The sequence below is a fragment of the Grampus griseus genome (genome assembly GCF_964374135.1).
Source record: "Grampus griseus genome assembly, chromosome: 9".
Lineage (NCBI taxonomy): Eukaryota > Metazoa > Chordata > Mammalia > Artiodactyla > Delphinidae > Grampus > Grampus griseus.
In genome coordinates, this window is record NC_139003.1 from 40,291,839 (window position 1) to 40,318,806 (window position 26,968).

The following is a 26,968-nucleotide window of genomic DNA, read 5'->3' on the forward strand; positions in this document are numbered from 1 at the left end:
CGCCAGTTTTATCAAATACTAGATCTGATCTTCTCGTGGTCAGTTAGGTTTCTGAAGTGGTTACATTTTATGTGGTCGAAAATGTGAAACTTAACTTCTTCCGAATTGAGTACCTACTCTGCATGTGCCTGACATTATAGTAGTTGAGTTACAGAGCGAGCCTTTGCCTTCAGGTAGCTAGAAGGACAGTGAGATGTCCTAAGTCATGCAGCTGATGTGTTCTCAGCACTGTGGACATGGGCGCCACCCTCAGTCTGGTCAAGGAAGGGAAATCAGAAGTCAGGGAGGCTGCACAGAGGAGCCTTGAATCAGATGAATTTGGGGTAGGACTTAGCTAGTCCGACAGGGAGGGGAAGGGTATTCCCCCAGCAGAGGGAAGAACACACTTAATGCCAGAGAAATGTGGCAGACTTGAGGAATGGGAAGTGGTTTGATAAGGTTAGAAACACTTGTTTCCGAATCTTTTTGACCTAATCTTTAGTTTTTAAAGAAGCATAATTGTCCTTTTTTACAGACATGTTTTGTTGATTGTGCACTTTTTTTGCAGACTACTGTCCCAGGGTTCCATCTGTGGTCCTGGAATTATTGCAATGTCTCACGGTGTCTTCCTTCAGAAGAAGCTTTTTTTTTTTTTTTTTTTTTCTCTTAAGAAAAGAGAAAGTAGAATTAGTGGGCATTTTACCAAAGAAAGATAATCAAGTATTTCTCCATTGTTGAGCATGTACTTAAGAACAACTGGACTAGTGTTTTTTGGCTCTGCTTTTTCATTGAAAATATGCCCCTCTTATTTCTAGGGATTTCCCCCTGTTGAATATATACCCATTCTGAGCCAAATGGAGTGTTCTTGTTGCCTTTACTCTTAAGTAAATGCAATAGGTTGGTTACAGTGGTTTAATTCCCATCTTTTGATTGTTTTGTATCATTAAAAAAAACACCAATTTATTGCTTGGAGAAATGTTTTGAAATGAATTAAGTTCTCTTAATGACTGTTAAATCTGCCCTATATCTCATCCTGGGCTTTCTTCGTGATATGTAATTTGTGTAAAACTCATTGCTTTCACACATGCTCCTTACGTGACTGTTTTTGAATTTTGCAGACGATACCAGAAATTGCAGAAGATCATGAAGCCTTGGTAAGAATTTCTGATGCGTTGATTCAGATGATATAACACTTCCTTCTTCTCTGCCTAATGAAACCCTGTCTTCTGACTGATTGTGTAACTATGTGTCTAGATGTTTTGAGTAAGTGATTTATTTTTGCTTTTTTTTTTAATTAATTTTTTTTTAATTAATTTTTTTTTTGGCTGTGTTGGGTCTTCGTTTCTGTGCGAGAGCTTTCTCTAGTTGTGGCAAGCGGGGGCCACTGTTCATCGCGGTGCGTGGGCCTCTCACTGTCGCGGACTCACTTGTTGCGGAGCACAGCCTCCATCCAGACGCGCAGGCTCAGTAGTTGTGGCTCACAGGCCTAGTTGCTCCGCGGCATGTGGGATCTTCCCAGACCAGGGCTCGAACCTGTGTCCCCTGCATTGGCAGGCAGATTCTCAACCACTGTGCCACCAGGGAAGCCCCTTTTTGATGTTCTTATGAACAGGTTCTTTAAAAATTTATTAACCTTTTCTCTTTGCTTTGTGGTAGAAAGAGTATTTTATGTTTGTAACCATAAAATGATCACATCAGGATTGCTACCCTTCTCCTGGAGCAAGGCTAGGCATAATTTTATGTATTACTTAAAAAAAAACTTTCTTTTTTGTGGCCTATGTGATGTTCAAAGTCAAAAGTCTTTGATTTTCTTCAGTGGTTTGGTAAGAAAAAGATCCGCATTAAAAAAAATATTTAGGGCTGAAGTATGGAATGAAAATTATTTACTTTCAGTCTGAGAATGTGTTCAACCACCTATATATTTGTGAATTGCCTGATAATTACGTCTGGAAATCTCAAAACTTCTTTCTTAGAGTATTCCCTCCTCAGTGCCTTTATTATCCACTAAACAAGGTGAGTCCAAAGAGGATCTAACAAACTCTCTATAATAGGCTGAACAAAGTCCCATTTTGCTAAGTTGTTAAGTGTACAGTTTCGGTTTGAGAAGGAAGACTGAACAGTATCTGAAAATGTGCACCTTATTTTTTAAGCCTTCAGAGAAAATTCTGATCAGTGTATGATAGTGGTCTCAAATCATTCATCTTCCCCTACCCCTCCCACTAGAAGAAGTATTAATTGCAGGAACTCTTCAGTTATTAAATTCTAATAAAGTAGAAATATTGAGTTTTTAGGGTAAAGCTTCTTAAACCTAACTTTGATATATATTTTTAATATAGTAGAAGCACTTAATGGTAATAGCGGTAGAAGCCATCTTTTATGGGAATTTACTCTGTCCTGGGCATTGTCTCAATGTTTACACTCGTTACTTCTAATTCACACTTTTATCCACCATACAAGATGAGTAAAATTAGAATTGTTTCCTTTATGATGAAGTTAAAATGAGGTGGTGTTGGGATTCAAACTGATTTTTTCTCTAACAACCTCATACAATTTGCTAATGCAGAAGAATTTTGGGCTCTGAAGCCAAAATAATTTCTTAAAATTTATCTGCCAGTAGTTTTAATCTTTTGGTATATAGAGGTGTCGGAAGTGTGACTAAGCGTGAATCATGATTTCCATTTATCAATCGCAGACAAAATCAATGCTCGGGGCCCTGGTAATTGCAAAGTAGCTTAATCAGACTAAGTACCATAGATAATAATTATAAACTCTAGACAAAATATTGCAAACAGAAACATCTAAAAACAAGTGTCTGAAGAAACTGTCTAGCAACTGAAAACAGACAGAAAGAAGTAAGTCAATCTTTGAGAGAACAAATAAGCCCTAGATGAGATTTGTGTGTTTACAGCTTTTTGCCTGAGGAGTCCTGCTTATCCAGGTATCATGGGGTGACAAGAACCCTCAGTGTTAGTAAGTTACTAAGAGGATATAGTTTGGGGCTGGCAGAGCGGCTAGATTATTAAGGGGAATCCATGAAAGGAAGGAGGCTCAGAGGGTATGAGACGACCCCATATCTATATATAAACTCTGCCAAATCTATCACTGATCACTAAAGTGTGAATATACGTGTGTATGGGAACCCCAAAGGGACCTGGTAAAATTAGCAACTGGAAATGGGAAGAATTGGGAAGAGATTTAAACTGTCACTCACTGAGGAGTTTGGAGTCTGATTCTAGCCAAGTTAACTTCCTACTAGAACAAAAACCAATTCTTCAGAAGAACAAAGCTGAACTATGGCCTTGGCAATGTTTCATTCCCAATGTTCAGAATACAGTAAAAAATTACTAGGTATATAAGGAATAGGAAAAGATGACCTATACTTAAGAAAAGAAATAAAGCAAGCAGTAGAAGCCTGCCTTGAGATGACCCAGATGTTGGAAATAGCAGATGAAAATTTTAAAGCAATGTTTATAAATATATTAAAAGACTAAAGAAAAGCATTAGCATATTAAATTTGCAGATGGGGAGCCTCAGCAGAGAAATGGAAATAAGAAATAACCAATTGGAAATTATGAAACTGAAAAGTATAATATTTAAAATGAAAAATTCAGTGTAGGAGTTGAAGATGGCAGAAGAGACAGTAACCTTGAAGATATATCAGTATAGGTTACCCAATCTGAGGACTAGATAAGGTGAATAGTGAATAATTGACCTGTGAGATAGTAACAGTTGATTTTAAATACATTTAATGGGGGTCCCAGAGAGAGAGGAAAAAGATAACGGGGCAGAAAAATGTTTGAGGAAATAATGATAGAAAATTTCTGAAATTTGTTGAAAAACATAAATTTTTAGATCTAAGAAGCTTGTTGAACCCAAGTGGGATAGATAGAAAACTATGCCTAGAAACATCATAGTCAAACTTCTGAAATTGAAGGATAAAAAGGATACCTTGAAGGCAGCCAGAGAAAATCAACTTATTACATTAAGAAAATGAAAATAAGAATGAGAGCTGACTTCTCATTAGAAATATGGAGGCCAGAAGGCAACCTCTTAAAAGTGCTGAAAGAAAAAAAAAAAAAACTTGTCAACCCAGAATTCTTTTCTAATAACTATCTTGGAAATGAAGGTGAAATAAAAGTACTTTCAAATAAAGGAAAACTAAGATGGTTCATTGTTAGCAGATACACACTACAGGAAATATGAAGGAAGTTCTTCAATTAAGAGGCTTCAGATCAGATTTGAAAAAGCAGGACCCAGCTATATGCTGTTTACAAGAGATATACTATAAATACAAAAGAACATGTAGTTTGAAAGTGGAAAAACATACACCATGTAACTGGAGATAATAATAAAACATTTGTTTTATTAATATCAGTCACAATAAGACTTCAAGGCAACATATTATCAAAGATTAAGAGAGATAATTCACAATAAAAAATGGTTGGCTCATTAGGAAGACATAAAGTGTTAAATGTGTCTGTACCTAATATATAAGGCTTCAAAGTACATGAAGCAAAATCTGACAACTAAAGAGAAGTATAGACAAATCTGTAATCATGGTTGGAGATTTTAACACTCTTTTCTAATTTCTTTTTTAATTTCTAATCTCCCTTCAAGAAAGAATTTGCTCATCAACCCTGAGGAGTACAGTTAGCTGATAGCTTCCTGCTATAGCACGTTCAAGATCCATAACAGCTTTCAAACCAAGACCATACACGCTCTTTCTAGGCAGCCCCTAGTCAGTGAGCCTGATGAGCACGGTGCACATACCAGGGCCTGGCCATTTCTGCCCATTGTGGGACCCCTCTAACAATCCGTATTTATACTGAGCTTCCTCTTGGGTTGGCTGGGACTGTCAGAGCTACATCTGCGTCCTCTTTCCTTTCACAGGCATCATGTCTACCTCGCGGTCTGAAGGGTATTCTTACCCAGTCTTGCTTTGTGCCTCTTTATCTTTCACAAGCACCACCTATCTTCCAATAAACCTCTTGCTCTCCTTACTCCATCTCAGCGTTAACTGAGGACTAAACTGACACAAAACTGACCTATGAGGAAATAGAACATCTGAATACCCACATCTGTTAAAGAAGTTGAATTCATTTTCAAAAGCCTTTACACAATGATAATAGGTTACAATGGTGAATTTAATTATACATATGCAGAAGAAATACCAAATCTGCACATATGGTTTCAGAAAATAGAGGTAGAGGGGAAAAGTCCTCAGTCATGTTATGAGGCCTATGAGGCCAGTATCACTCTGATACCAAAACCTGACAAAGCCAATGCAGGAAATAAAAATTAATCAACAGAGGTGCAAAACGTATGAACAAATATAATCAAGCAATGTATAAAAAATATTTGTGGGGCTTCCCTGGTGGCGCAGTGGTTGCGAGTCCGCCTGCCGATGCAGGGGACACGGGTTCGTGCCCCGGTCCAGGAAGATCCCACATGCCGCGGAGCAGCTGGGCCCGTGAGCCATGGCCGCTGAGCCTGCGCGTCCGGAGCCTGTGCTCCGCAACGAGAGAGGCCACAACAGTGAGAGGCCCGCGTACCGCAAAAAAAAAAAAAAAGATTTGTGGCCTGTAAAGATGTAAAGATTTATCTCAAAAATAGTTTAACATCTGAAAAATCAGTCACTGTGATTTAGTATTTAGCAAAATAAAGGAGAAAACTTAAAGAGAAAAAGCATCTTTACAGATACAGAAAGTAGATAATAGATACAGAAAAAGCATTTCATAGCGTCCAACAGTCATTCATAAAAATTCTCAGCAATCGAGGAATAGAGGGAACTTCCTCAACGTGATAAAGACTATCTGCAAAAAAAAAAAAGCGTTATACTTAATGTTGGAAGACTGAATCCCCACCCCTCCCAATAAAGATTGAGAATAAGGCAAATATGTAGCACTTCTATTCAACCTTGTATTGTAGTTTTTAGCCATAGCAATAAGTCAAGAGAGAGTTAAAAGACATAATGATCAGAGAGGAAGAAGTAAAACCAACTCTATTCGTAGAGGACATGATTGACTATGTAGAAAATCCTAAGGAATCTATAAGAAACTGCTAGATCTCATAGCTGAATTTAGCAAAGTTTCAGGATATAACATGAGTATATAAAAGTGACATATTTTTATACCTTAATAGCAAACAACTGGAAAATGAAATTTTATAATTTCCATTTACAAAGTGTCAAAAATCATAAAATTCTTAGGAATAAATTTAACAAGAGACATCAGTATCTGTTCACTGAAAAAAAAAATATATTGCTGAAAGAAATTAAAGAAGACCTAAATAAGTGGAGAATATACCATTTCATGGATTGGAAGACACAATATACTTAAGATAGCAATTCTCTCCAAATTAGGTTCAGTGAAATACAATCTTTTAAAAAGTAATTACGAGCCAATCCTAAAAACTTAAAGGAAATGTACTGGACCTAGAAGAGCTAAAATGGTCTTGAAAAACTCATAAAAATCAGTAAAGTTGGAAGATTTCATTAACTGACTTCAAGGCTTCCTGTAAAGTTAGTTATTAACACAATATGATATTGGTGTAAGAGGATAGACAGATCCATGGAATAGAATAGAGTCCAAAATTGATCCACAGTTAAATTTTCAACAAAGGAGCCAAGAGAATATATGCTGACGTAAGAAATGCTGTGATTCTAAAGGGTAAGGGAATGTCTGAAGGGCAACAGAAATCCATACATTTCAGTGTATATAAGTTTTACCAGAAACAAAATAAAATACTAGGGAAAACTCAAAGGGCAGGGTAGAACTATATTCATTAATTCTGGCAATTAGGGATATATTCAGTATGATTTATTAATATCTTTGAAACTGGTCTTTATTTTCATCTTTTCTCTGCTTCTCTTTTGAGCATGACACCCAGTGGAGACATTTGGAAGCACTATTCTTTTATAAAATTAGCAGCATAAAATTTAAATGCTTTGAGATTGGCTGAATTTTGTTGGAAAGAAGAGGGTCTCTACTGAATTGATGAGAAATATTTATTTGAATCATTCCAGCACACATGGTGTGTTGGCTGTGACATGGCTGTCAACCAGCATGTAAAGTTTGCAGTCGGCTTAATTTGTGTCAGTCAGTGCTGCAAAATCTTTAGCTTGGCACCTTCTAAAAAAAATAAACCAAACAAATAAAAATGCTCCCCGCAGGTGCCATGTGGTTGCTTTATATTTGTCGTCCTTTTAGCCTTGATCTTCTGCACCCAGCACTGATTTCAGAGACAGGACCCTGGCTCCTGCCTTCCCTCTTGGAGCCTGAGTCACTCCTCTAGCAGTGAAATAAGCATCTGTGTCAGGGTTCAAGAAGAGCTTTTATACCTGCCTCATTTGAAATGAGATGATTGAGTCCGTTGATTTGGAAGGTGATACAGTTTTAGCATGGCTCTCCTTTTCTTGCAACTAAGGATTTGAAGTTGAATTTTGAAAAAATTTTCCCTCATGTAAACCTAGTATGCCATCCAGCAACCAGTTATAATGAATTATATATGTCATATATATACTATATGTATAATATAGTATATATGCATATTATATATTTTATAATATATAACATAACATATAAACAGTATATCTAATAACATTTATATCTGTGTATTTATAAGATACATATATATGATTATATATAATAGATGTCTAATAACATTATATCCATAGAGTATATAGTTATATATTTAAATATATTAAATGTAATTAGATAATATTTATATAAATATAAATTATATAACATTTATATAAAACATTAGATGGACCAAGAGAGCTCTCCTTCTCCAGGGCACCTTGGTGTGATGTGAAGAAGCTTCTCTCATTTGTCAGTCGTTCACGTTAATGGGTTATCACAAAGCACAGAAAGCCCTAGCTGCACTCTCAGAAATGGTGCTCCAACTCCTTAACAACCTTGGGGAGTTAAATCCTGGTCCCAAGAGCAGCTTGGAGGTTTGGAAACCAAACAATACTCTTTCCCTTTTTCTCCATCTTTTTCCCAGGTCCTTGCAGCCTGTCTGAGGAGCCTGTAGGCAGAGCTCTGGAACACTTGAGGGACAATCCCCAGATGTTACTAAGGCCATTTGGATTATGAGTCCATTGAGCAAGGAGCAGAGTCATTTTGCATTCAGATAATTAGACAGCATAAATACAATTTATCTTTTGCTTTTAAAGCAGTTAATGAAGACTAATATCATCTCTAGTCCCAGCTACAGGGAATATAAAGAAGAGTTTGATTTCAGCAGCATGTTACTCCTTTTTCACTGCCCGTTCCATTGCTTGTTCTTTTAGTGACAATACTGAGGCAGTATTTTTGCACTGTGTGGAGGTCACAAATGCCATCCTCCAATGTCTTATAGATGGGCATCTTATAGCAGTTGAGGTCTTTTAGCGTGCCAGGTGTAAACAGATGTCAGCCATTCGTTATCACTTGGTGGTTGTTTTTTCCTTTTTATAAGTAAAAAAATTGCTAATATGGTTTATCACTAATAATATAATAAAATAATAAATTAGCTAATATTGTTTACTAATAATTCTATACATTATTATGTAATAATATTTTCATAGTAATTCTAATGCCTACATAATCTGTTAATAAATCTTACTAATTGCTTTTATTTCCTGGCTCTCTTATTTTCCTGAGGCAATTTCCTGCCTTTTTTTTTTTTTTGCAAGCTAATGTTTGGATTTTCTTAGGACTCATTGTCTGTAGAAAGAGCCATTCTGGAATTTTTATATAACCTTTCTTGCTAGTATTTTTAATCCATTTTCCGCCTATCTTTCTGCTTTTTTTTTTTTGTTTTCTTAAAATAAGCTTGAGTTTTCTGGTTTGGAATTTCCTTTTTGGGGCATGATTCTCTGATGCCACCCTGTATGATTGGGATTGCCCGCCTGTGACTCAGAAAAGCCTTAAAAAAATATTTGCTGCTTTTCTCTCTGGCTTGAAACGTTTGGCTTTTCTTGCAATTTTTTTTTTTTCCTCTCTCCAAGGACAGAGAATTCTTGACACAATGAAGACAGACATTTGAAAATCATGGGCTTTATGTACCTTTCTAAAATACCACTTTGCATAATGATAATAACTGACATTCACATACTGCCTTCCATGTGCTATACAGTGCTTAGAGGGCTCTAAGTATGGTAGCTCCTTTCATTTCCCCAGCAATCCTCTGAGTTAGGTATCACCACCACCACCAGCATCACTGTCGTCCTCATTTTTATAAAATGAGGAAACCGAGGCATACAATGTGTCCTTGTCCACTGAGAGCTGGAGGGTAGCCTCTGCTGTCTGACTCCAGAAACCAACCGCTTAGCCATTTCTATCAGGCGCACCTCATCCCCTCTGATCTCCGGCAGCTTGGGATCACGGTCCTTTCCTGAGAGCCACTTCCTCTTTGGTAGGTCTCTTTTCAGCATCACAGCTTCGGAGATGATGCAGAATTTTCCAGGTCTGTTATTGAGGCTGGGCTGAGAACACTAGGAAGAAGGGAAATTGTGAAGCTGTTTTAAAAGAAATATGAGGGCTTCCCTGGTGGCGCAGTGGTTGAGAGTCCGCTTGCCGATGCAGGGGACACGGGTTCGTGCCCCGGTCTGGGAAGATCCCACATGCCGCGGAGCGGCTGGGCCCGTGAGCCATGGCCGCTGAGCCTGCGCGTCCGGAGCCTGTGCTCCGCAACGGGAGAGGCCACAGCAGTGAGAGGCCCGCGTACAGCAAAAAAAAAAAAAAAAAAAAAAAAAAAAGAAATATGAGCTTGTTTCCTATTCTATTAATTGAAAATGGATGGGAAGATTCAATCTAGACACTTTATGAGACTTTGTAGTGTAGCAATTGTGATATATAAGAGTCTACAGATTAAGAATCTGAACAACTAATTTTATTTTTAAAAAATCAAGCATATGAATCAGTGTGGTTGTATATAGTGTGGAGATCCTGGTGGGCGTAATTCAATGTACTTGAAGAGAAAGTACTTCTCTTGAGAGTTTTGAGTTACTATTTATTATGGTGATAACTTACAGTAGAAGTGAGTTTCTGTAAAAGATTCTCAGTGTTGTTTTGAAAGCCCTAGAAATCAGGGTATTGTCTGATAAGGGTCACGGGTGGAGCTTGTTTAGAAGGCCGTTCTTTTACTTGAGCTTGCCTGATCTCTGCTTAGACTTCTAACCCACTCATGAGACCCTTCCTACAGCCTTTTGAATCACAGCAAGTCTATGGCCAGCAAACAGTTATTGTGTATAATATTCTAGAAAGATATTATATAAAGCCTATTAACTAAAGATAAAATGCTGGCCAGTGTAATATAGAAATGAATGTTTACTTACATATATATTTGTATCTATGTGTGTGTGTGTAAATGCACTCACCCAAACACACACACACACACACACACACACACACACACACACACACAAATATAGACCACAAGAATCCTTTGCAAAATGCTAATACTGTTAATAGAATTATTTATAATCTTCCCTGTTGGATACCCAGAGATAATAAAAGAAGCATATTGCCCTCTTCCTAATTTTTGTTTGCTGGGAAGCTTTTTTAAGCTATCATTTACTGAATTCTTGTATGTTACACACTTTATTAAGTGCTCTACAAGCAGCCCTGTGATGAAATAGATTTCACTATCCAGTTTTTCAGCAGAGAAGACAGAGGCTCAGGGAGATTAGGGACCTGCCCAGTACAACACAGCTCACCTGAGTGAGAGTGTGAGCCCAGCTGTGTCCCACGGAGGCCCTGGCTCCCCTCTGTGAAGCCACCTGCCTCCTGCCTATTGACTCATGTTTGCAAGGACATTGCCTGTGGCCCAGCTGCTTATCCCAGTGATCTCTTACAGTTCTGCTTGTATTCAGCTTTCTAAAGCTTTCTCACTTCTGTCTTCCCTTGTATTTAGCTCTTGGGCCCATCACCCTTATACCATCTTGTGTTTTCCAGCTTTGGAGACATGCTGTCCTTCACCCTGACGGCCTTTGTGGAGCTGATGGACCACGGAATAGTGTCCTGGGATACGTTTTCGGTGGCATTCATTAAGAAGGTAATTCAGATTGTGCTTCCCAAGGTCAAATCACTTCCTTCTTTTACAGATGTTTTTCTCTGGTTTGAGCATATTTTAGAATGGTTTCTTTTAGTTCTTTGTGTTAAAGTGTGAGTGTGGTTTTTGATAGTATTATGTATGTGGGGGTCAGGGCACCTAAATTCTGTATGAAAAATGATGTTTTCTTCCCACTGGGATCATAAGAGATTGTATAATACATGAGAACCCGTAGTCAAGGAAAATCAAGGTGACATGTTAAAATCAGAGAAGCATCTGCTGAGCCCCTGTTCTGGACTCTGCTGTTCTCAAGGTCTAAGTAGAGTTCCTGCTGTCCTTCCCAATCCTTCTCCCCTTAACCAGGTGTTCAGGAAAAGGGAAAGAGGCAAAATATACTGATTATTATATGACTGGGTCTGAAGCAGGAATGTAAGAGAAGAAGGTGTGCTTGGATGCATGCCTCTTAGGCCGAGTAAGCCTGCTTACTGGTAATCTTGGTGCAATAAATGTCTCTGAGATCAACTAATTCGATTGGTTCCTACTTTCCTTAGGAGGAAACTAATGAAGGTACAGGCAAAGGTGGACCTGGTTTGGGGAGAGAGGGCAGAAGAGACCCTACCATTCCCAGCGTTGAATAGTAATAAAGACGTGTCTGCAAATTTACAATTCTGTTTCCAGTGTTCTAACCAAAAGTGAATAGCCCTGACTTTATAACTATTAAATGTAGTATTAAATCAAGAATCATTATTATTTATTAATTTGTTAACTTATTTTTCCTCTCTTTGTATTTGTATTTGTGTATCTAGATTCCTGGGAAGGGTTGTCTAAAATAAGGAATTTCAGAGTCTGTGCAAAAGCTGGAAAATCAAAGCAAAATCCAGTATGAGTCACTTGAGTCTTTAAAGACTTTTATTTTGAAATCATGGTAAAGTTATAGAAAATTTGCAAAAAAAACAGTACAGAATGTTCCATATAAGCTTCAACCAGTTTCCCTAAACATTTTGCATAATAATATATCATTATCAAAACTAGGAAATTAACAGTGGTGTAATACTGTTACCATTATTTGATTTCAGCAGTTTTTCTACCAATTTCCTTTCTCTGGTTAAGGACCAGATCCAGGATCCAAGACTGCATTTAGTTGGCGTGTCTCCCAATGTGACATTTCCTCAGTTTTTCCCTGTCTTTCATGACCTGGACAATTTTGAAGAATACTGGTCAGTTATTTTGTAGAACGTCCCTCAGTCTGGGTTTTTTGATATTTCCCTCATGATTAAATTAAGGTTATGCATTTTCGGCAAGAATATTAGAGAAGTAATGTTGTGCCCTTTTCAGAGCATCACATTGGGGTATGAGATGTTAATATGCTTATTAATGGTGATGTTGACCTTGATTATGTGGATAAGGTGGTATCTTCTGGGTCTCCCCACTGTGAAGTTATCTCTTTTCTTTTTGAAGTTAGTCAGTACCTGGAGGGAGACACTGCCTTGAATTGAAGAGCATAGAAGAGCCCCTAGTCTGTTCATTGAGGGTGTTGGGAGCAGAAGCCCCACAGATTGAACGCCTTCATGATGTTGCCTATTTTTTTCAGAGGAGGGCCGATTGGGAACCCAGGGCCTTCTTGACGCACCTCTGAATCCCTTTTTCCTACGAGGGAAACAAGTAATGGGAACCACCTAGAAAACATACAAAGAAGGATGAAGCCTCTTTTTGCCTATATTTGTCAGTGGTATGAATTGCTAAAAAAAGGAGAAATGACTGTAGAAGAGAAAGCCAAGGAAATCCTGATGTGTTAGGAAGTACTTTCCTTTGGTGGTGACAGGAAATGCAAGCATTAGATTATGAATGCAGAGAAAAAATTGCTGTAATTTTTCTTTCCAAGATAAAAGTTCTAGAGAAATGGAATATTATTCAGCCGTAAAAAGAATGAAATATTGCCATTTGTAGCAACATGGATGGACCTAGAGATTATCATACTAAGTGAAGTAAATCAGACAAAGACAAATATTATATGATATCACTTATATGTGGGATCTAAAAATAGTACAAATGCACTTATTTACAAAACAGACTTACAGACATGGAAAACAAACTTATGGTTACCAAAGGGCAAAGGGGAGAGGGATAAATTAGGAGTATGGAATTAACAGATACACACTACTATATATAAAATAGATAAACAACAAGGACCTGCTGTAGAGCACAGGGAACTATCTATATTCAATATCTTGTAATAACCTATAATGGAAAAGAAGCTGAAAAAGAATATATATATGTGTGTGTATATATATATATATATATACACACACACACGTATATATGTACACATACATATATAAAACTGAATCACTTTGCTGTGCTGACACTAACAGAATATTGTAAATCAACTGGACTTCAATTTAAAATAAAAGTTCTAGGGGAAGTAAGTTCAAATCTAAAAATACTGTGTTTTGCACATTTTTTATACTTAACAGAATTTTTCAGTTCATTCTGAATTTATGGCAGGCCTTTCTTTCCTACATCCAAATTGCTTAGCTTTTCTGATATTAGAGCCTCTTTTGCTATAAAAACAGTGCCGTTCTGAACGTGAATTCCTTGAAGTTATGTTATGCTTTCACCCACATTATCTCTTTTGATCCCCACAGCAAATCCTTTGCGGAACAGAGCAGTTAGTCTTTCTATTCCTGGTCAGGAGATGAGGACACAATGGCTTGGGGAGATTGAGTGAGGTTATAGAGAGCGGGGTGTCATTGGTCCCCCGGGTCAGGGCTCCCTCCCCCATCATCATGCACCTGTGTTTTAAGCGATGGAAAGAACAGCTCCTGAAGAATAGTCCTGTTGAAGCAGCGTTACCTGTTGTTCAGCCCTCCCTGACCTCACTGGTGCAGAGTTAACTGATTTCTTCTGCTCCCCATTCTCCTTGGATCTTGTATATGCCACTATCCCAGCACTTACCACATTTCTGAGGACTTCTTGTTCTTTTGACTGGCTCTCCCAAGAGACCATGAGTCCTTGGAGGGTGGAACCGTGACTTTCTTCCTGTCTCTATCCTTAGAACCCGGCATACAGTAAGACCTTAATACGTTTCTGTGAAATGAATGAGTGAAATTTGCTTTGGAAGCATTTTTTTAAACCCTGAAACTTGAAGAAAAAAAAAATACCGTGCCACTGTATTTAAATATATTTCAATTAAAAATTCAGTTATGAATATAAAGGAATTACAAAGCTGTCTTTCTTTAAATGATGTGAGATGTGGTTAGAGAGAATGACAATAATCTAATTTCCTAACTGCTTATGAAAACAGTTTTCATTCACTGAAATTAAATAAAAATCATATTAGATCTAAGGAAGCAGACTAGCAGTCTTGGCAGTTTAAGTTAAAAATTAAATATTTTTCAAAAGGCAGCACGTTTAATATATGCTATCCTCATTCCTAGTCATTCTGCTTCCTTTGCATTGCTACTTAAATCTCAACTCCTTATGTGAATTAAAAAAAAAGTGGTCATCAGAAAATGACTTTATAATTGATAGTTTTTGTAAGGTTAACTTTTTTATTCATTAGCTGGATCAAATTCAGCACTTTGACAACCCAGGAATTGTATACAGGCAACTGTCTTTTAAATGGAGCTTTATCTAGACAAAAATCAACTAGGAAATGCGCCGACAAAAGATGCTTATCTCTGTGGTCCAGACTTGGCTTCCTATTAATGCCAAATTCATACGACTTTGGAGCAATATTTTTCCCCTGCCAGCCTTGGTCTCCTTCTCCACTATCTATTTTGTTATGTGTGAATCTAGATTCTAGTTTACAAACTTTTTCTGTAATAAATAACATCATTTCATAAACACTTTGAAACTTGGAATCTCTTGATGCCAATATATAACATTGTTGCTTTTTAAAGACTTGGCTTCTTAGGGAGAGGGTCAGAAGGCATGGAGGGGAAAGAAATGAAAAAAAAAAAAAAAAAACCTAGAACTTTCTGTGCTACCAGTTGGTTTTCCCCTAGCCAAGTATAATATCAGTGATTTTTCTTGGAAGGAAAGTTTTATACAAATGCTCTTGAAACCTTAGCTCTGCAGGAGGGCCTGGTTCACCCTGCAGTATTTTCAGTGCCTGGATAAACACCCAGCCAGTTTCAGCTTAGAGACCCAATAATTTTTTCCTCTTAAAAACTTGAGAGATTTATGGGCCTCTGCCCAGATAATTTAAAATATGGGAGCGGAGCTCCATGTTCTCCATGGATCTTTTCAGTTTTGATAACTTAGGATAATTTTAAGATCTCAATCTAAGTGATTCAAAGAAGTGTTTATGTAATTTTAATAATTTGTATCATTGATTCATGTGATGACCCATAGCTTCTAAAATGTCACCCAAATATTCCTATGTTTTATTTCGGTAGCACTTTTAAATGAGTGGAAGCACGTGGAGGTAATATATATAATTACTTGTAGTTCCTCCTACCTCTTTTTCCCTTTGATACAGACCTACTTTCAAGAAGCTGTCCTTTGATTGATTTAGGCCGGCTCACCTGTATTGACCAAAAGTACAGAAATGGAGCTGGGAAAAATTTAAAGGCGAAGGGAGTCATTATTGACTTTGGGGAAGACAAGGGAAATTAAAATTTAACCAGACTATCTTTAACCTTCTATAAGCTATACTACGATCTATAGTTTTTAAACTAGACATAGAAAATAACATTTATACAGTCACAAATTCGTCCAGGCACCAATAAGGAGCCTGTCTACAGTCATCATGTTTGCTCAATCAGCCCTGATGCCTTGGTTATTAGTACTCATTAGTTGACAATATTGGGTCATTTAGATGTCTAGTTAAAACTATTGACAAAATAAGGCAAAAGATAGAAGTTAGTTTCAAAAAACGACTAGGATCTCCTACGGAATTGTGCATAGGACTCTAGTGAGTTGTGTGCCTGCTCTCTGCCAGCTTAGTGTGTTACACAAAATTTTGTATCCTGCTTCAGGCTTGCTGAAGAGATGGGATCTATGTGTCAAGGAAGAGCTGAAGTGATGGAAAAGATTAACTTTAAACAATACCTTGAGGAAGGTAATGGATTAGTTTCGTGAGAGAGAAATATATAAAAATGGCAAATGGAAATGGAATATATATGTGGGGTACAATGTCTGAATGAAAGCAAAGACCATAGCCTGTTTTACCATCATTGTATAAGCCTGTTGGGAGCAGGTGAGAGTTAATAATTTGCAGAGAACTTTAAAACCCATTATAAGAAAGTGTGTGCTTCATACCAGGAAAACATTGAGAGTTTTGATTGAGTATTTCAAGAAAGGAAATACTGTCACAGGATATTTATGGAAGTAAAGGGTAAATTTGTATTAGAGGGAAATCTTGAATATAGAGGAAACTGAAGAAGATGCTGTCTTAGTAACCCAGGAACGAGTTGGACCGTGGGCCAGTGTCATGTATATACAACTGAACATGTATCATAGAGGAGACATTGCAAATGTGTCCACGGAAATAGAAAGTAGGGAACTAAGACTATTAATCACTAATGATTATGGCAAACTTCGAGAAAGGTGATACTTGAGAAGGCAGGAATAAGAAGTCAATGAGATTGATTTTTAGCCCATTTAATTTTAGGCTTTGTTGGAATGTCTAAGTGGAGGTATACTTTTGGATGCCAAGAATAAGCACGTAACATACTTCATAGTAAATGACTTTTTTTTTTTTTTTTTTTTTTTGTGGTATGCGGGCCTCCCACCGCTGTGGCCTCTCCCGCTGCGGAGCACAGGCTCCGGACACGCAGGCCCAGCGGCCATGGCCCACAGGCCCAGCCGCTCCGCGGCATGCAGGATCCTCCCGGACCGGGGCACGATCCCACGTCCCCTGCTTCGGCAGGCGGACTCTCAATCACTGGGCCACCAGGGAAGCCCGTAAATGACTTTTTAATCTGTCTGTGCTAGATTATAAAGTCCTTGAATTTAAAAATCATGTGTGTTTGCTCGTCTCTTGATTTCCAGATCCTAGGTCAGTGCAAGCCTGTTTCATAGCATATGGTCAATACATATTACTTGAATGAATGCAAAGAAGGGATGAAGGCTAGAGGGTGGGGGAGGGAGGTTGACCATCAGCTTTCAGCTGGAGGATTCTCCATGGAGTCTTAAAGGTACATCCAAATTTACTAAATGGAGACAAGAAAAGGAGCATGGAAGGAGAATAGAATTAGTGCAGAGAAATAAGAGTTATTGTCAATGCACTTCTTTGTGAGTTCTTCAGTTTTCTACTAAGTGCCAAGAATTATACTGGGACAATGAAAAATGGTTGGGGTGGTGCTGGTGGGGAAGTCAAAGAATTTATATTCTATTTAGAAGAGATCTAAGTTAGGTGTTAAACCATGAGCACGGTATGAGGGTCATTGGATTTGGGGGAGAGAAAGTTGGCCTTAGAGAAGGAAAGGTGGCATGATAGATATCATAGGGGAGCTGACCCATCTATGAGGATTAAGGCGAGGGCTTGGCAGGGACAGTAAACAGATTAGAGAAGTTTACTAGCTGTGAAAGGAGCTAAAGCAGTCTTTTGAGAATCTTAAGGTTCTCATACTCTTCCTGTAGTCCGTATTATAAAATAATAGCTTTTTGGAATATAAATCATAATGTTACTTTATTTCTTCATGTCATTTATTTTTCACCCCCTGAGATCCAGGTGTATCTGGAGGCACAGAGGGTGTTGATATCTGTACCCCTCACCCCTACTTTCACTGGGGAGTCATTGGGCTAAAAACAGTTGAGCTGGTAACTGTCAGTTGTCATGGTCCTTTTTGCATTTTATCTTGTACAATGATGGAGAGAGGATGAGAAGGGGACAGTGAGACAGCAGAAAGAGAGAAATTAGTTTTGATGGGGGGGGAGCAGTAAGTGTCAATTTGTCGTGGAACCAAATTATTTAGCTTTTAAGAAAGCAGTCATTATGATGATATAATAACAGCGTTTTAGTGCGAGTTGTCAACAGACAGTAAGAACTTTTAATGAGGCCTCTAAAATAAAACCTTCATGGTACCCATGTGTTTGGGTTACTGTGATCCATTATTCTAATGCTTATTTTACTTCCCTCTTACATTGTGATTTATTATGCTTGAGGCTTTAGTGATTAATTCCTTAGGGAATGTATTTTAGAGCTTAAACGACTATTTTATCTTTTAACACTTCTAATTTAAATGTTTTCCTGTTTGCTAAATTTGAGAGAGATGAGAATTTATTTTAACCATAAGGAATTGGAAGAATGGGGGAAAGAGTGTTTCACTGAGTGTTCCGTTGAATAAAAAGGAGAATAGCCAGTGAGTGAAAAGTTGCCAGTTGCATTGTGTTGACAAGTGTGATTTGTGTGAGTCCCTCAATAATGTAACAGGAGCATAATAAGAACATAAAAGCCACAGATCGTGTGGGTGAAGGAGTAGCCTGGAAATGGAAGGGAATGGCTATTAGTATATGTTGAAATTACTGTCTCAAAGAAACACAAGAGTTCTTACAATATATGTGTTGAAATTGTCTGCCCCTGAAAGCTGAAACTCAGAAGAATCATTCCAGAAACACCAGACAAAGTAATTATTTGAAGCTGTTTCCTTTTTAAGATTGCTTATTACTGAGCTAGAGAAATAGGATATAAATAGTGGTCTGTAATAAGCTGGTGAACAATCATTGTTGACTGCATGCGTTTCTGACTATTCTTCTGTAATAGTACTGTTCCACGTACTTTTCGTCCTCGGTGTCTGGTGTTTCTTAAATGAGCTCCCGATTTACTTGATTTGCTCCCTTCTCTACTTCTTTGCTCTGCTTACCATGAGTTGTGTCCCGCTTGGGTTTTCAGATAGCAAGTTTTGTCAACAAGTCAGCCATAGACGTCTCCATCCTGCAGCGGTCCTTGGCCATTCTGGAGTCCATGGTGCTCAACAGCCATGACCTCTACCAGAAGGTGGCGCAAGAGATCACTATCGGCCAACTTATTCCCCATCTTCAAGGGTAAGCAAGATTGACTCCACCACAGTGGGAAGGGAAAATGCTTCAGGTGGACAGCCACCATAACCCCCTGGGAAAGGTTTCATATTGGTTTGACTAATACACAGAAAAAGAATCTTGATTTGGTATATAATCAAACCATGTCCCATGCTTGTCCCCCATCACACTGACATGGCACAGTTACTTGCCCCTGGGTGCTCCCCTTATTTGCTTTTGTCACTGTTCTGCCCCCAGTGCCTTGGTAGGCACTCACTTCTGATCAATGTTGGTAGATATCGGTAGAGTTTTACTTTTAATAAGACACAATAGGACAATTTGTTCTCTTAAGTTCTCAACAGTCTTTATCCTTAATCATATAAAATAGTGCTTTCTGTGATATAATGAGAATTTTCATACTTAATTAGGAATTTTTAAAGCCAGACTTCTTTCTTAGGCTCCAGGTGATTACAATGGCCTTTGATTGCTGTATTCAATAATATACGAATTTTTTAAGAGGCTTGAGCTATGAGACAGCTGCCCTAGCAGACTTCGGTCTTTGGGGATCTCTCCTTCTCTCTATGCTTAGGTAACTAGTAAGGTTGCCTCCGATGATACAAGCCTGAGAAGGAATCCCTTGTACAATGCCACTTTATCAATTAAAGTATTTGGATTGCAGGTGGCAAGAAGCATCCTGAGCTAGGACAGGGAGTTTATTGAAAGGATACTGGCGCACTTTATAGAACCGAGGAATGACTTAAGTAGCTAAGCCTTGGGAAGGACAGAAACTATGGCCTCCTTGGAGTCTTCACAACAGGCCTTTTCTCTAGCGTACTGGCTGGCAGTCACGTGACTTGGCTCCCAGTAACTGCTGCCCCTGGTCTCTCAGGTCACACTGGCAGATTTTCAAGAAGAAACCTGATTGGCCTGTTTGGGTTGGGGGTGTAGGATGGGGATGCGAGGGAGTATTCAGTAGTTCTCAATCTACCGAAAATGTTGACTGTGTTTATAATATAAACTACCAAAGTGCATTAGACGTTTCCTTCATATGGAGGGGGTATGGTGACTAGAATGTAAAATGTTAAGTAACACAGTTTATGGATTGTGGCCTCAGGGGAAATTAACATATGCTCTAAAATGATGATTTTGTGTGAAATCTCTCTGGAAATAATACCAGTTTCACATGTCCCTGAATGTGAACTGTATCAACTTAAAAGTCTGTATCTTTTCTCTGAATCTCGAGGGCATCACTGTGCATTTATAGAGTGCTTTGCCAAGTGGAGAGTTTCTCATTTGCCAAGTGCTGTACTAAAGATTTTATATGCATTACCTCATTTTATCCTAAAGGCAGCTCCTTGAAATAGGAGTGTTTTTACCCAGTGTTACAGATGAGGAAACTGTGTAGGGACACCCTGTGAACTTGTCCAAGGCCACACAGCCGGGCTGTGGGGCACTGGGCTTAGAATTTCATCCTGCCAAAGGCTGTGTTCTAAGCTCTGCCTCTTCCTAAATTATCTCTAAATATAGCCTATAGGCCTCTGGTCCTTAGCCTTGGGTCCTTCTTATTTACTATTTACCATGCAGCTAACATTAGATCTTGGCTTTATTTGAAATTTCCGATTTCATTCCTGTGAAAAGCAAATTTGTAAACATAAAAACCTATTCTTTCGTTATTTAAAAGTTTCTGTTTGGTAGATAGCTAGTGGGAAGCAGCTGCATAGCACAGGGAGATCAGCTCGGTGCTTTGTGTCCACCTAAAGGGGTGGGATAGGGAGGGTGGGAGGGAGACACAAGAGGGAGGGGATATGGGGATATATTGTACATAGAGCTGATTCATTTTGTTGTACAGCAGAAACTAGCACAACATTGTAAAGCAATTATACTCCAATAAAGATTTTTTTTTTTTTTTTTTTTTTTTGCGGTATGCGGACCTCTCACTGCTGTGGCCTCTCCCGTTGCGGAGCACAGGCTCCGGACGCGCAGGCTCAGCGGCCATGGCTCACAGGCCCAGCCGCTCCGTGGCATGTGGGATCTTCCCGGACCGGGGCACGAACCCGTGTCCCCTGCATCGGCAGGCGGACTCTCAACCACTGTGCCACCAGGGAAGCCCTCCAATAAAGATTTTAAATTAAAAAAAAAGTTTCTATTTGAGAAATAGATTTTTAGAATATGTAATATTATTGCCATGGTGACAAAACAGTTTCCTTTATCATAAACCCAGGAATGTAGGGAATACCCAGGACTATTCCCAGGTATACTTCATGCATCAGACAGAAAATCACATACACACATACACACATACATCCCCTGGTCCATGTTTTTGACTCTAATAGAGGAGAAGTGGAGAGAGCCAGCTGGCCACCTGTATGTCTGGGTGATCTCCACTGAGCGTGTTTTGCCTGGCCAGCAATAGTAATTGTCCCCTCACTGTGTTTCAAGCCTCGTGATGGTCGAAATATTTTTTCAGTGCTGACTGCGTTTTCTAGGTCCTGGCTTTCTCTCTCATTATTTTGGGGGGACATAATCATGAGCTTTATCATGGTCTAACTCAGGGGTGGCCTCTTCTGACTTTCTGTATTACTGTGTGTCTTTACAGGACAGATCAAGAAATCCAAACCTATACCATTGCGGTGATTAATGCACTTTTCCTGAAGGCTCCTGATGAGAAGAGGCAGGTAAGTTGCACTTCTTTTGTCTTAAAGACTGTGCCCAGCTGTGCTGGCAACTTTTGGTACAGAGAGAGCCTTCCCCTTCCCATCCCAGGAACTCCTGTGGGGCTCCTTGCTGCCCAGTGGTTTGCCTGGACAGCCTGGGATCATTCACAGATCCAGTGGGAACTAGGTAGAGATGGGCAAGCCCCTGTCTGATGAGGAAAGTTAGGAGTGTTCCAGTGGTAGAGCCCTTTCATCACATGAAACCCGACATAGAAGCCCAGAACAAAGAGATGAAATAAAGATGAAACTCTGCCTCTGTGATGGATGCAGAGTTAGAAGCCCCTGTGATCTTCTGTCATTTCATTGGATACTCACTGGGTCCAGAGAGGGATTGTCCCCATTTGCCTGATGAAAAAACGTAGACCCTGAGAGTTGTCATGCTTTCCCCAGGGAGGTGTGAGATGGGAAGGTGAGAAGACAGGTTCTTCTTCAACTAGGGAAAGGACCATTATCAAGTGGTTATAGAAGAAGTGGGTTTTTGCATGTCTTAGAATTTGGTTCACACCTCAGAATCCATTCCTGTTTTTTTTTCCATCAACATAACATACTTGTTACCTTGGTCACAATTTACTTCATTTACAAACTGGATGGAAATACGAGATTTTTCAACCTTTAGAGCTTGATGACAGTTATCAATAAATTGTTTTAGGAGAATTTAGAAAGCTAGTATGCTACTGAACACTGTGTCAAGAATTTTATTTTTTTACTTTATTTTTTCGTTGCCAAGGATTTTAAATCGCAGTGGCTAAATGTGAAGGTTTCTGGTTTGTTTTCCATTTAGGATTGTTTGCTCATTCCTAGGGGCTATGTTTGCACAGTAAGTAGAGTGGCTTTCTAGTTTCCTGTGCTTTTAGTTTGGTGTTGGCTGGAGCCAGGAGGTGCCTGTCCTCCCCAAGCCTATGCTCCAGGCTGGATTTTTAAGGGTGGCTTTGCAGATCTTAAGTGGGATCATGGGTAGGGCCGCTTCTTTTATATTTATATCTAAATACTGGGCTCATGATAATTCCCGTCATCCCAGCCAATTGCCTGGGCATGTTCACAAGTCTGACATGGGCAGCACATACATAAACCTGACATGGGCATTGAGAAGCTTGATCCTTCTACTGGCCAGGCCACTGATGGCTGCTTGTAGAGTGGGGTCAAGAGCCAGGTCAGAATGCTGATCGGACCTCTTGAGACTGTCTTTTTTCCTGTGGCTGGATTAGAGGAAATGAAAGCTCGTGCTCACCCCAAGTGCTGCGATTTCACTTGGATCTCTGCATCTAGACACGAGTAAGATGCATACACCTTGCATCTTTCTGTTACACTGAAACTACTGTTAATCTGTTGAATTGGAATTGAACGACCATGGAAAAATAGGGAATTAGATGCCAATCTATGCTGACTCCAGGACAATGATAACAATGAAAACATAATGGGGGATACCATTATGTTAGGAACACCATTAACATTAGGTTTGGATTCCGCTAATCAAATCATTTTTTATTTTTGAAAAATTAGGCTCCATAAGACCAACATGGTACAGTTTGGCTGTATATTGCTATATTAATAATAAATCACAAAGGGTAGTCTAATAACATTAAACCATTTAAGAAGACAATTCAACTAAGAAAGATAGGGTGTATATCAACCAGCAGAAAATCCAAAGTATTATATGACTAATTTAGTCTTTGAAATAAAAATGACGATACTTGTCGATAGAAAATTAACTTGGACTTTATAAACTATGTTGAATTTAAGATGAATCAGTGATTATTGTTGGTCAAGAAAATGAATATTTCGATTTTTAATTTTTAAAGTACATTTTAGCGAGTTAAGAGAGCGTTGGCTCAAAATTATTTTGAGTTCATAATGAAGAAAAGTTTATTTGTTGTTATTTTCTGAACATCAGTGGAGGCCTTTAAAGCAGAAGATCAAGCTAGTTGGTGACATCTTGCTGTATATTATATATTGTTATTGGCTTGTGTTTTGAAAGATTGAAAGGTCTGAATTTTTTTGGCAAACAGGAAAATTTCCCAAAGCCTGTCACCAGTGATAATATTTGAGGGTTTGCCATGCACCATGCCATGTTCAGTGTCTTATGTCATTTCATTTAATTCTCATGTCTATAGAAAGTCTTATTATTTCCATTTTATAAATGAGGAAATTGAGAGTCAAAGGAAGTAGAGAACTTGACCGATTGCTGAGCTGATAAGAGTCAAAGCTAGAATCCCAACTTCATTCTTGCTCTTATCTGCAAAGCATCCCACTGAACGCTGGTCAAGGAGACATCACCTGCAGAATGGCCTTGTATTTGCCTGGTAAAGAACTTACTGACACCTGAAACACATCAAGCCCATTTTCTTACTCCAATCAGATCAAAACATAATTCTAAACACTTATTTACTGGATTTACAGGAATGTCCCTTTTCTTGTTTGTTTGTTTGTTTGTCTTTTTAAAGCTTTTGGACATTGGATAAAATTCCACTTCAGTCAAAACATTTTATTTATTTCAACATTTCTTTCCAACTTGGGCTCAAACACATTGGTAGGACTCTATTATCTGGATTTTCTTTATTTTTCAAAATGTTAATGAATTTAGAAGGATTTTAAATACCTATACCTTATTTCTGCTTTTACTGAAGAAAAATATGACTAAAGTCAGATCTTTTTACTTGGCAGGCAGACCTGGGCGATATTTTTGTTTTGCATTCATTGAGTTGGCCTGCCTGAGAGAGCAGTGAACTTGGGCCTGGGGTATAACTGCATCCTCTGTGGATGGTCCCCTGTCAGCCTCCCTGGGAGGCAGGGGGGGTTGGGTCATGCTTTCCCCTGCCTCCCAGGTATTGGAGACTCTCCCTTTTCCTGCCCAAATAAAGGGAAGGGGTGCTTGTTTTGTAGGAGAGGGGATAGCTATTAGGTGGGCAAGTGGATCCTTTTTCTTACAACTAGTTGCCATTATTTATTTTATTATTTTCATGGCAAAGAAGTTGGCCGGATCCCTTCCAAATTTCTCTACAAATATTTATGGTTTTTATAAGCATTATTTTAAAAAACCCCTTTATAGTTAAAAGATTTGATAGAAAAATCCAAAAATGAAGATTCCAAAGGAAGAAATTTTAAAGAAACCTATAATTGCATCCCCAGAGAGGGAACCACTGCAACTACACACATCTGTGGGACTGTCATGGTCCTACTTGCTTTTTGTGCAAAGACTCTCCTGCAGAGATTGTTTTTTCACTAGATGTGATCATACGGCATGCACTGTTTTTTTGTTTTTTTTTAACTGCTTTTAAAACTAAAGAAGATTTTGTGGACATCTTTCCATGTCAGTTTATCTATACAGGCAGACCTCGTTTTACTGCATTTCGCTTTATTGTGCTTTGCAAATACTGTGTTATTTTACGTGTTGAAAGTTTGTGGCAACCCTGCATCGACCAAGTCTACTGGCACCATTTTCCGACAGCATTTGCTCACATGGTGTCTCTGGTAATTCTTGCAAAATTTCAAGCCCTCCATCAGCAAAAAGATTATGAGTCTGTGAAGGTTTAGATGATGTTATCATTTTTTAGCAATAAAGTATTTTAAAATTAAGGTATGTACATTGTTTTCTTAGACAAAATATATTGCATACATAATAGACTATAGCATAGTGTAAACATAACTTTTATGTGCGCTGGGAAACCAAAATATTAGTGTGACTCACTAGATTGTGGTATTTGCTGTATTGTGGTGGTCTGTAACCAAACTTGCACTATCTCTGAGGTATGCCTGTATCCATATTCATATCTATCTATATACTTTTATATCATCCTAATGGTATAAAATATTCTCCATAGATTCTCACGTTCACTCAAACCATTCCTTAATATTGGGCAAAAAAAAAAAAGTCCATTGTGTGGACAAGGATTTTTCTGTTTTCTCTCTGATCAAGTTCCTGTTCCTTTAGGAGGGTAGCGGGATGTTTTATGAAACATTCATTGCCTACTCTGTGCCAACCATTGTGCTGTGGCTGAGAATGCAAAGATGAAAAGGACAGTCTTTGTGCCCTTGAGAAGACCACACTCTTATGCAGAAGATAAATATTTTAAGCAGATCATTATAATAATTGCTGTAGTAGATGTTGGAAATATACTGTCCCTTCTAACTTATTTTAAAAATTGTTAAGTCGATAGGCTGACATAGGCACAGAGAATTTTTTTCTTTTTTTTTGTTTGTGTGTCAATAAAGCAATAATTTCATTTTTATTAAAGAAAAGGAATTATAAAAGAACGTTGGGCCTTTTGTTTTCATCTGATCCAAGAGGAAAAAAGATGGACCTTCCTGTTTTGATCAGGAAGAAAGCATGGCTTTCTGCGACCCATGGAAGGGCAGTTCCTTCTGGATTGCCATTTAACTTGTTTCCGATGGTGTCCTCATCCTTGCCTTCTTGTTTTCAAGAGGCTGGAAGAGGACTTAGTATTGGGTTTTGTTGTTGTTGTTTTTTAAAAATTTTTATTGGAGTATAGTTAATTTACAATGTTGTGTTACTTTCTGCTACACAGCAAAGTGAATCAGTTATACGTATACCTGTATCCACTCTTTTTTTAGATTCCGTTCCCATATAGGTCATTCCAGAGTATTGCGTAGAGTTTCCTGTGCTATACAGTAGGTCCTTATCAGTTATCTATTTTATATCTAGTGGTGTAGTATTGGATTGACTTTGATGCCATCTAGCCCTTTTAGATCACCTTAGCGTATTTGTGTGCTTTTCTCTTCAACGCAGCGGGTCAGCAGGGGCGTTAAAATTAAGCTGTAACGTCTAACAGAGTGCTCTGAATTTCCATTCCTTCTTCTCTCCTGCTGGCTTTCCTTTCTGTGGTGGCGATGGCCGTTAGGTTGGTGTAGAGAGCAGTGTTGACATCCTTGATTGTCCTCTGACTGTAAGTTCCCACGTTCCCTTTGTCAGCACAAAGTGGGCCTTGCACTCCCATTCTGCCCCCGTCCAGCCCTGCCTGTGCGCCCCCTCGTACTTCCTCCCTGGGTTCTGAGTTCTCCTTGCTATCTCCAAGTTTATTTTGACCTTGATCGAATTCATGGTTGTGTTTTTAAATCATAGCTTAGTTTCTTCTCTACTCATTAAGAGTAGTGACACTAAAAATACCCCCCCACCACCACCACCAGAAAACAACATTCAAGTGACTTCCTGAATATGAGCAGTATTTTTCCTTTGGGATGTTTGTACCAGGATTGTGTTCCACTATTTCATTTCCCCTTAGTACCTGTTTAAAATATTCAGAAAGGGCATCTGTGAA

At 38.6% G+C, this 26,968-nt stretch overlaps 1 protein-coding gene across 1 annotated transcript in view; it reads left to right on the plus strand.

Moving 5' to 3' along the window:
* ELMO1 (engulfment and cell motility 1) overlaps positions 1–26,968 on the plus strand; it is a 541,972-nt gene that overhangs the window by 177,725 nt on the left and 337,279 nt on the right. The window contains exons 7-10 of the mRNA XM_082662078.1: positions 1,098–1,133; positions 10,920–11,019; positions 18,857–19,008; positions 21,578–21,656. Coding sequence (XP_082518204.1) covers positions 1,098–1,133; positions 10,920–11,019; positions 18,857–19,008; positions 21,578–21,656 — 367 coding nt within the window. The remainder of the gene's footprint in view (positions 1–1,097; positions 1,134–10,919; positions 11,020–18,856; positions 19,009–21,577; positions 21,657–26,968) is intronic.